At 43.6% G+C, this 11,128-nt stretch overlaps 1 protein-coding gene across 1 annotated transcript in view; it reads left to right on the top strand.

Annotated features, from left to right (window-relative positions):
* The first annotated feature begins 1,373 nt into the window (after positions 1 to 1,373).
* The window catches only part of GPM6B (glycoprotein M6B), a 41,987-nt gene continuing 32,232 nt past the window's right edge, over positions 1,374 to 11,128 (top strand). Inside the window, exons 1-2 of the mRNA XM_065900697.1 lie at positions 1,374 to 1,425; positions 10,024 to 10,143. Of these exons, the coding sequence (XP_065756769.1) occupies positions 1,377 to 1,425; positions 10,024 to 10,143 (169 nt within the window). The 5' untranslated portion in view covers positions 1,374 to 1,376. The remainder of the gene's footprint in view (positions 1,426 to 10,023; positions 10,144 to 11,128) is intronic.

Here is an 11,128-nt window from a genome sequence, read left to right as displayed (position 1 = left end):
ATTTTCCATTCTAAGGAGTCACCAAAATATTATTAATATTATAATAATATTGTTTTGGTAGCTCATTATTATTTAAAAATAAGCATATTATGATTATTTTTAAATAGGGATGGGTACTTTTGTTTGAATTGGGCTTGAGCTGAAGTTTCTCTTACTATCACATATGTTAGCTACAGACCCGGAAACATTCTGTTGCTGAACTGCTACACTGCTGTTAAATCTATGTTTGGGTCCTCTTCCTCTTTATGTACTTTTTCTTCCCTCTTTAATAGTCAGTCTAGCTAGCTCGCTAGAGGTTGTGTAAAAGACACATTTTTAAAAATTGAAGTATAGTTGATTTACAGTGTTGTTAGTTTCAGGTGTACAGCACAGTGATTCAGTTACACATATATATGCATATCTATTCTTTTTCAGATTCTTTTCCATTATAGGTTATTACAAGATACTGAGTATAGTTCCATGTGCTCTACACTAGGGCCTTATTGGTTATCTATTTTGTATGTGGTAGTGTGTATATGTTAATCCCAAACTTCTAATTTATCCCTCCCCTCCCCTTTCCCCTTTGATAACCATTAGTTTGTTTTCTACCTCTGTGAGTCTCCTTCTGTTTTGTAAATCATTTATTTGTATCATTTTTTAGATTCCACATATAAGTCATACCGTATGATATTTGTCTTCTTACGGAAAGACACATGTTAAAGAAAGAAAAAGAAAATGGAGACCCTGGGCATGTCCTTTGACTAGATCCTGCCAGGGTCAGGGATAAATGAAATAAAACAAACGGTGATGCCCCGCCAAGGGGTCCCAGGGGCAAGAAAGAGTTTGCTTGTGCGAAGACACGCTTTCTGCTAGAACACACACCGGCCGATCGCTGAGTCACGTGGTGGGAGGGGGCTCTCTCCCCTCCGCTCCACAGCCCCTGCTGTGATGTCACAAGTCTATTCTTTCCTGGGAGAATTAATTAGCATTCATCGGGTGCAGCTGGCGAGGGAGGAAGGAGGGAGCCGGAGCGCACGCGTAGGCCAGTCAGAGGCGCAGCCCTGTCGGTCGGGGCGCGGGCCCCCCGGGAGCCGCATCGGGACTCGGCACCGGCGGGGCAGGCGGTGGCGGTTTTATAACCGGATTCTCCGTGACGTACGGCTGCCGGCTCCTTGGCAGCTATCTTTCTGGACCAGTAGGCAGAGGGGGATTGACGCCGACGAGACTTCTGCATCTTGGAAGGGACTGTAATCTTCTGTAGTGAAGAACAGAAGCTCTCAATCACGCGGGTGTAAATAAGAGCCGGAGGGGGGCCCAAAAGAAAAGGAAGAGGAGGGGAGAAGTGTGTATTGGGGGGAGCGGGCAAAGCATTTTTGGTGGATGGTACGAAGCCAGCCATGGAAACTGCAGCCGAGGAAAATACTGAACAAAGCCAAGAGAGAAAAGGTACCCAGGGTTCTGACAATAGCCTGTTTAAAGCTTTTCACTGGGGGCTTCAAAAGGGGTAGCCCGGTTTGCGTCTCGTGTAAAATAGCCTCTGAAACCATCCGGATGGCCTGGTCTGCTTTCACGGTGGTTTTCCTCCTGGAGGCTGATGTTAAACGAATAGAGCAGCCTCTCTTCAGTCCCCTCCTGGTCCAAACCCTTCTCCCGAAAGCGGTATTGCACAGAAGGAGGTCCGCAATCTGTCACCTTGGGTAGCTAGATTGGGGAAACTGTTTTAATTACCATAATGAGTCCTAACTGAGGTCCTAGGTTCTGCATGTTATATCCCAGGGACATGGGATGCATTGCTTTCTGCTAATGCCAAGGGGCAACTGGAGGGGCACGCGTATTAAATACGCTTCTGTTCCGCTGATGCGGTAGTGATTTTGGACCTTCTCTAATTTTCGTATTTAATACGATTGCCATTTCCGTGTATCTGACTCTGATATGTAATAACCATTTACAGTTGGAGCTTGAGAGAGGGAACGTCAGCTCTGTCCGCTAGTGCTGATGGAAGGCGTTGGCGGGGAGGTGCGGGGTGGGGTGTCTGCTATCTATGACTTGGAGATTTGTGGGAGGAAAATCCACACAGGTCCTGTTCCTCAAAGGGCATCTTAGAAAACATCCTGATCTTGACATACGGAATGGTTTTTGCGGGGAGAAATAAAGTGTTTTGCGGTAAGAAGGTGGCAGAAAATAGAAGCTAAAATTAATCTGTCTTTTCCTAGATAATGAGCGATTCAGGTTTGCCACCCGGTGGAATCAGCTCAGCCCGCGTGAGGTTAAGAGCATCTCACTGCATTGTAATTTATCTCCCTCACTCAAAGTTACAGACTGCTGTAAAGGCACAAGAACATATTCTGTGCCTGCAGTGGCTCTTATATCAAAAGCTACCCGTGCTAGTGTTATTTCTCATGACCCTGACATCCACTGACCGTCGCTAAACAATAGTCCTTCTCCCTGATAGAGGTACAGATATGTTTTATATAAGAATATGTAGGTCTGAAATTGCTGACAGTCAACCATTTTACACCTACAAAAACGGCAATTTCAAATCTCACCGTACCAGCGTGCTTGGGCAGGGCGATCCCTGCATAACGTTCTCTCCTGAACAGAGTAGTTTCACTTTTTAAATTAATTGCTTTTTAAAGTATGATAAAATATACAGATCATAAAATGTGCCATTTGAGCCATTTTTAGGTGAATAATTCAGTGGCGTTAAGTCCATAGCGCTTAGATTTCTAAAATTGGTAGTTGCTGAGCTTAATCCCTGCATCAAACCTACCGCCCCCCAAAACCCCCTGCCTTTTCTTGTATGTATATATTTTTTCACTTACGTGAATGACCGAATAGCAGTAAGAGAAACACTTGGAAATATTTATAAAGTTGAGGAACTGAGATAAAAGTTTAAAGGCTCGTTTCCGTGACGATTAGAGACAAAGCTTAGGGGATATAATCATGGAATAATAGCATTGTTGTGAGGAAGCCAATCACAGTTGTAGCGATTTTTCCCTAAAACAGATGCTTAGAACACACTTTTTATTAATATGGTGTTTGCCAGTGGCAGATAAAAACCACTTTGGTCTCCGCAAAAAACATACCTTTCGTTTTTCTCTCCAAAAGCAAGAAAGGGGCAGAAAATCAATGTAAAATCCTTACTACGCGATTGCGGGCCTCACCATCATTTATTCTTATGGAGTGCTATTATTTTATGTCAATTAAATATTTATTATTTAATACCAAAATCTCCAGGCTGTCACTAGATCCCTGGCAATCTGTATATGAAAACTCGTTAGCTGTGGTTTCAGAAACAAAATTAGAAGCAGAAGGTAATTCCTGGAGGAACTTTAAAAATTACAAAACGGATAAACACTAGCTGTTTGTTAAGTAATTCAAAAATACCAAGTTACTGCACGATACCGTCACATGTATAATACATGCTTGAGTAAGAATACGGGCCAGGGGATGGATTTTGACCACAGCAGCAGGGGTTGTGATCGCCCCGTGACCCACCAGAAATGTTGATCTGGAGGGTAGCCTGTTTACTAAGCTTCGGCTAGACGAACAAGTTCATCTGCCAGCTACACGGGATCAGAGCTCACATGAGTATCACATTTGTAGTTTGCCCCGTTTGTTCGCCCGTTGTCATGCAAGGCACACACAGAGGCATAAAATGATAAACATGTTTGTAGCTGCTTGCCACTCCAGGATTCCTTTAGATTTAATTTTAAATTTATAAAGTCAGTGTTTACTTCATTGACGTTAACATGTACAAATTTGACACAGAGAATGCATTATATAATTCTTGAGTGGGTGAATCTGTGGGGTTTTTTTATTCCTTTTTTCTTTTAAGCCTTTCAGCAAGGGATTTAATTTGCCAAATTGAATCCTCTACATTTTGTCACTTCCCACAGAGTTTTAACGCACATGTATTTTACCCCCCCCCCCGCCCCATTCTTCCTTTCCCATTTGTTGTCATAGTCGGTGGTAGGGGCAGTACTTGTCTCTGAATTTGGACTATTATCACCCAGTGGCTAATACCCAGTAGCTTGTAGATTAATGGCTTCAGATAATTATTACAGTGTTTACTAAGAATACAAATTAAACTTAGCTTTATAAGCTGACCTCAACTTTTCCAGCTGGTGTCACTTCCCAGGAGTTGCAGCAGGACAAAGAGAGCTGTTTCTTTAAACAGCCTCATAGCTTTTGTCACCGAACCCTACTGGAGATGATCGAAATTCACAAGAAGTAATTTAGCAGTTATTCAGGAATTTTTACAGAAAGCAAGAAGGTTTTCTCAGGCGGATGTAAGAAATGCCAAATTATTACAAAAGGCAGTTTTTAAATTGGAAGCATTAAATTAAATCAAAGTGTCGAGAATTGAGTGAGCAGATTAACTGAAATGAAATAAGTGGAGGAAATGAATAAGACAGAATGAAAGCAACTGGATCACGGGACTCAATAATAAAGAGATGCGAGTGAGGTTTCTGTTTATTCCTGTGGAGTATTACTTGATGTCAATTCATTTGTGAAAACCAATGCATCGAGAGTCGCTGGGAAGGTGTAATCTAGGGGCAGAAAAACAGTTGAATCACTAGCTCTATCGGATGGAAAAAACCCTAAGTATCTGTTAAGAAAATTATTTTTATTATAGGTAGGAAATTGGAATCTACGGAAACAATTGTCAGGCTAGTTTAGCTCCTCTGAATCATTGCTCAAATAAATTTCAGAACTCCAGGGTTCAAATTAAATCTCTAAGCACATAAAAAGAAAAATGTAGAAAATCAGAAATAATGTGTAGTTTAAAATAAGTTACAGGACACAGTCAAAGTAAGAAATGAATTCACATGGTTGACCTGATTAAAAAATGAACACATCCATTTAAATCTTTTTATGTCTTAGGTGTTTGGGGTTTTTTGGGTTTTTTTTTAATGTAGCAAAAGATGTACACTTTTGGCCCTCCTTTTTGTCATTGTTGTTTAGGAGGGAAAGCACTCCTCTAGAGTATATGATCTATAGGCTAAAATCCCAGAGGGACACATTTAACATGTTACACTCTTCCTGCTGATTTATGAATTATTTGATGTTGAGATTTTTATTGACGTTTTCTGGCTTGACTACATACATATGGTATGGAGAAGGTTGTAGATGCAGTTTTTCCCTATGAGAATCTGCCAAGGAGGACATTTGAAGAGAGGGTGTCTGGGGATAAGGCTGTAGAGAAAAGCGGGGCCGGCCAGATGGTGCTGGACATATGTGGTAGGTATGATACAGCTTGCTTTTTTTTTTTTTAGAAAATTTAAATGTGGAGAAGATCTCAGCAAGCCAGTTGATACCTCTCCTCCTTTGATATTATAGTTTCCAATAGCATCCTTTTAAACACTCGGCCTCGCTCATTCATTAGACAAAGAATTCGGACTCATTTCCGGAAATGTAGCTTTGCCTTCCTTGAAATTGAGTGGAAATCTTGAATTCAGATTGTAACGTTAAAAATTGTGTTTCTCTCTTATTTGGAAGTACACGCCAACTTAAAGTAAGTAATCTTCATAACGTGACTTCCCAGCCTTGCTGTATCTGAGAACATGTGACATAGGCAGTGTCCCCATGACGTAAGTTTCCCCTCACTGGGCCTGGTGAAAAATGGGACTGTTCTGAGATACTCCCTTGCTTTTTTCTCCTTGGGACCCGGTGTACCTCCATGTGAGATGGTTGGCCAGGAATAAGGCTGGCTGTGGGACAGAGGAAGAAGGTGGCTGTTGAGAGAGGGAGGCTACAATCCCAGCTTCACAAATGTACCTGCTTGTGTATTCATTTGTTCATTTATTTATTCATTTAATAATGTTCCTCTCTGAAACATCATCTTTCCTCTGTCCCCTCAGCTCACGTCATAGGGGCAGAAGGGTGCTAACTCATCTTAGGGACCATTCTGTGGAGTATCATCTTGCTGATTGGTGGCAAGAGGAGAATTGATGATGCCCAAGAGGAGGATTTTGACCCTTAGCCCAGAGAATATGTGATAAGAGAAAATAAAATACTGTCCTGTTTTGTAGGATTTGATTAATTGCATTACCTTTTTTGTATATTCAAACCTTACTAGCTGTCTTTGATATCATGGGTCAGAGTACTTGATCTGTAAAGGGCCCAAGAGTAAATATTTAGGCTCTGTGGGCCACACAGTCTGTTGTAACTACTCAAAGGAATGAAACTGGGTCATTTGTAGCGACGTGGATGGATCTAGAGACTGTCCTACGGAGTGAAGTAAGTCAGAAAGAGAAAAACAAATATCATATATTAACGCATGTATGTGGAACCTAGAAAAATGGTACAGATGAACTGGTTTGCAGGGCAGAAATGGAGACGCAGACGTAGAGAACAAACACGTGGACACCGAGGGGGGAAAGCGGGGCGGGTGGTGGTGGTGGTGTGATGTATCGGGAGATTGGGATTGGCATGGATACACTGATGTGTATAAAATGGATGACTAATAAGAATAATAATTTTAAAAAAGCTACCAGGGTAGCATGAAACAGCCACAGATAGAGGATAAACAAATGGGTGTGGCTGTATTGCAATCAAACTTTATTTACAAAACCAGGTGGCCGTCATCGGCCGACCTCTGCTATATCCTGTAGTGGTGTTATAGCTTCCTTTAATATTTTAAGTACTAGCTAAAAATGGAGGAGGATTGACGTAGCTTTCAGAGACCTGGCCCAGTGAGTATAGTCTTTCTAGGAAGCTCAGTCTTTGTCATTTAGGTGCTTCCAGTGATCATTTCCTAGATGGCCGAAAGCATACCGGTCTGCAGTTTAGTTATTCAGCCTCGTCCCTAAATTACGTCATCTGAGTAAATGGGGGGAAAAGTGTACACAGCATTATTTTGATTTCTTTTCCTCAAGTCCCCGTCGTTTGTCATACCTACTTTGGTGATGACCACCCAGTTGTGTGTCTCGCCATCAGTCACCATCGTTCCCCTCAGCCCCATCCATGAGTAGTATCTGAGATGTCACAGTCTTCTGTGCTTCTTTCCGAATACCAGTCAGTCTCCTGCCCACCTCTCCCTTCTCCTCTCTAAGGGGAATGTTTGCAGGCTTCCCTCTGAAGGGCATAAGCCAGGATCTTCCTAGGTCTGTACATTTTCCCACTTCTTGACAGTTGCTCAGGAGCTGAGGCTTCTCCTTGCACTCATGTGACTCCCTTTTAAGCGTTGGGACCCTGCCCTTTTAAACGAAACATATACTGTGCTCTTTGAAATTTTATAATTTGGTATTTAATGTCTTTATTTAAGTCTGGCTCAGAAATATAAAATAGACATGATTTTCCTTCCCTTCATATCTAAAGATTAATTGTTGTCCAAAGGCCTTCCCAGTAGAAGTGGAAAGCATCCACCCACTTGCGGATCCCATCTCCACGTCTCGGGCTTGGCTGTCCTGTTTTTCTCAGGAAACACATGAGCGTTGGGCGTTCCGTGATTTTTCATTGTCATTGCCAAGCAGCCTGTGCCTGATTGCCTACGTGAAGAGACACGGGCAGAGAATGGATGAATCCTTTGCAAAGATCCCCTGAATTGCATGGCCTGGCTGGGGTGCAGTCAGGGTGGTGGGGGACCTAGGGGCCCATTGCTTGATCCACAGGCTCCCAGGATGCTCCCCTGCATTCTACCAAATATTTATTCAGCAGACATTGACTGGGCACCAACTGTGTGTTGGGCTTGGAGGGAGAACTTTTTTGCAAGGAGGATGAAAATTTTTCAGATAGAAGTGATCGAGCTCCTTGGAATCCTCTTGCTTGAGGTCGACACGGAGGGCTTACAGCCACTCTAACCGAGAGGAAATCAGCTCATACCATGAGGCCACTTGACCTCCTTCTGGTTCTTTCCACCAGCCCCACTGGGTTTCTCCGCTTTCGGGGAATGTAGCGCAACCCATGTATGAGAGAGACTCACCCAAAATCTGAATCCAGGAAAGGCTGAGAGTTCAGAACTTTTAAGAACCCTGAAGTAACCTCAGGAGCTTGCGACCTGACAGATGTCTTTACAAGGCACAGAAGCACAGCTCACCTCCAAAGAGACCTCAGCAGAAGAGTAGAAAATTACAGCAAGTGCACAGGCCCCCGGCTGCGTGATCGCGGGCAGGGGACGTACCTTTCTGTTGCCCTTCTTCGTTTGTAGGTATTGGCGTATCCCAGCTGTTCTAAGGTGTGATCGCTTACGAGGGAATCTGATGTGAACTTAATGCATGTTTAGAGGGCGTCTGAAATTCAGAACCAGGCAGATCCATCTCCTCTGACCCTAAACAGGGTCCTAAAATAAATTGCTTCAGGAAATTGGATCCCCACGATTACCAGTGGGGAATTTTGAAGTGTGTCCAGTATTCCATGGGAGATCAAAGAAGCCCAACTAAAGAAATTGTGGACTGACTGACGTGACAACTGTAGATTGAGCAAAGATTCTTTTTGAAAGGGCTGTCGTGATCATGACTCAAACATTGGAGGTACTAAGGTGACTGGCGGTGGAAAGAATCAGAACAGGTGACAGTCCTTAAACATGTATTGACTTAGATAATTTTGCCTATGTTACACATAAAAAAAAAAAGAACAAAAACCGTTAGACTTCGTGGAAAAAAAAAAGATCCTGAGGTAACGAGTGCAACATGCTTTGCTTGGTGGCCAGCACGCGCTGAGCACTCTGTAGATTAGAAGCGTCGTCATGTTCATTAACAACAAAACCAGCAGCAGTAAAAATACTTCTATCGTGCAGCTCTGATCTTGTCCTCGCATCGTTTTTTCCCCTTTCAAATGTCATTAAAAGTCTTTAACTGTCTTTTCAATGTCTCTAAAAGACAGTTTTACTTTACCTTGAAGCCAAAAAGGTTTGCCCTAAAACTCCACCTAGAAACGTAGGTCTCCACTTCCCAAGTGGAAATACCTTGAGAGTTTTCAGAGATTGTGGAGAGCAGAGATGGGTTTTCGTAACAGCCGGTGAGGTTTTCAGTGGACCCAGTCAGAGCAGTAGCCTTTTTGCCTCACAACATGGCAGTTTGCTTAGTCCTTAGCCTCAGTGCTCTGAGGTGCCTAGGGCATTATAACCTGCTCTTCTGATGGAATAATTACCCACATCAGTGTCAGCAGCACTTTTTTAATCCTTAAATATTTGTGGCACTCAAGAGGACGTAACCCGTCATTAGGTTTGATGGGATTCTCACCTATAAACTGGCCATAGTGACCTTATGGTCTCTTAGGGATTTCAAGGTTGTAATTCAACTAAGAGTTACGAGCCAGCATCTGATTCTGTGTCAGGCAAGTTGATAGATATTTTTCTCTCCAATCCCCTAAGAAGTAAGAAATACAGTCAGATTACCAGATAAGGGCCTGAGTCTCCAGGAGGCCCCTTGTCACCTCATGTGGGAGGAAGCAGTGCTTCAGGCCCAAGACCAGCAGCCGTTTCTCTATAAAGACACTGGGAGATCACTGGAACAGGATTTAATCTGGAACATTCTAGACTCTGAAGTCCTGAGCTTAGATAAGATGAAGTGACAGAGAATATTGCAGATGTCAGTGGAAGGACAGGAGTTTTCATCCAAGGTTCAGCAGACCATGGGGTCATTGGCCACACTTTGCAGGCTGGAACTAGGCGCCGTCATAGCAAGCCTGGATTCACCCTCGCTTGTGTAGCTGCAGTAATGATGGTGCTCTGTGGGTCTGAAAGTGAAAGAAACAGAAAGAAACATACGATGGTGAGAAGCCAGATTTTCCTTGTAAATAGTGTCTGCCCAAAATGATCATTCTAAGGGGCGGGACTTGGGGGGAGATGGAGAAAATACAGAAAGAAAAGACAATATTGGTGATTTTTGTCAATTTAACTTGAAAAATGGAGGAGGAGAGTAACATTCTCCGTGTATTATGCTGAGTTGATAAGGTGATACTGAAAGGTTGCAATTCAGTAGCATATTTTGTGAGCTCCCCGTTTCCTTGAACTATATGGTAAAAGAATAAATTAAAATGCTGATGTAGAATCTTTGCTGGAGATAGAGACACTGACTCTTTGCCACCTGAAATTGGCAGTGAACAGCAGAGCTGAAATGGAAATTGGCAGGTACCACTGGATGTACCCAGGCTCAAAGAACCACCAGTACCGTCCCGTGCCAACCCTGGGGGACAGGGCTAGCCTCTTGAGCAGTCCAGGTAAATACAGCCTCGGGGTGAATTCGCACAGCAAGTCTTCTGTTATCTTTAATATGATTTGTGATAGCTCTTTCGGTTTGGTGTTGTTTTCTGTTTTGCTTGATGCATTAATTTGTTCACAGGGGTAGGGGTGGAATTAGCCCCTTAAGATTTTTTTTCATCCTCTTTCTTTTTCTCTCTTCCTTTCCATTCCACCCCATCTTTCACCTGTCTCTTCTCCCTCCTCCCTGTTTCCTCCCCCTCACCTCTTCTCAAAAGGAGCAGTGTACAGTGAGGTATGCCTGGGGCTAAGCACGAAATTTCTAATATCTGAACCAATAACGGGTTGGGGGGGGGGCGTCACACATGCCCATCATGGGACCAAGAACTGAGCCAGGACATTTGAGGCGCCTGGGCTCTGAGGGTGCTGTCAGTGTCCCCACATGTCTTTCTGGCCACACTGCTCTGCCACGCTCTGATCTCACATCAGTCCATTGCCTTTGAGAAGGAAAACTCAGAGCCCATGAAATGACGAGCAGATCCCTGGGTACGCCATCCCGTCAGGTAGGTCCACAGGGTCCGCTTTCTAGTCTCCTTGCTCAGGAGGAGCGCCGGTCTCTCGGAACGTCTAAGTGTTGGGTCGGGGTGAACTGTGCATCAGCCCATCTGGGGACCCGGACGGGGAGAAGGCTGAGCGATGTGCACAGCCACCCTCCACATCCTCGAAGTCCGCACAAAGCACCCTCATACTCAGCTCAGTGAGCTAAAATTCGGTGGTTTCAAGTTACTTAAAATGTGAATATAAAGGGATGGTGTTGGGTCAGAGAAACACAACAGGCTTCAAGTTCCGCTGTAATTCTCTGTGAACCCATAGCAGCATTCCTCCCAAATGTTTGCTTACTTCTGCAGGAATAAATCAGAAATGACCGCATGGAACCTGCAAGTCTAGAAAGAGCGATCCTGAGGTACAACGTCAGACACACGTTGAGTTACAAAGTCAGACCAC

The sequence above is a fragment of the Phocoena phocoena genome, chromosome X, assembly GCF_963924675.1.
Source record: "Phocoena phocoena chromosome X, mPhoPho1.1, whole genome shotgun sequence".
In the NCBI taxonomy this organism is placed as follows: domain Eukaryota; kingdom Metazoa; phylum Chordata; class Mammalia; order Artiodactyla; family Phocoenidae; genus Phocoena; species Phocoena phocoena.
Note: the sequence above shows the minus strand (reverse complement) of the source record. Positions and strands in the feature narration are given on the sequence as shown.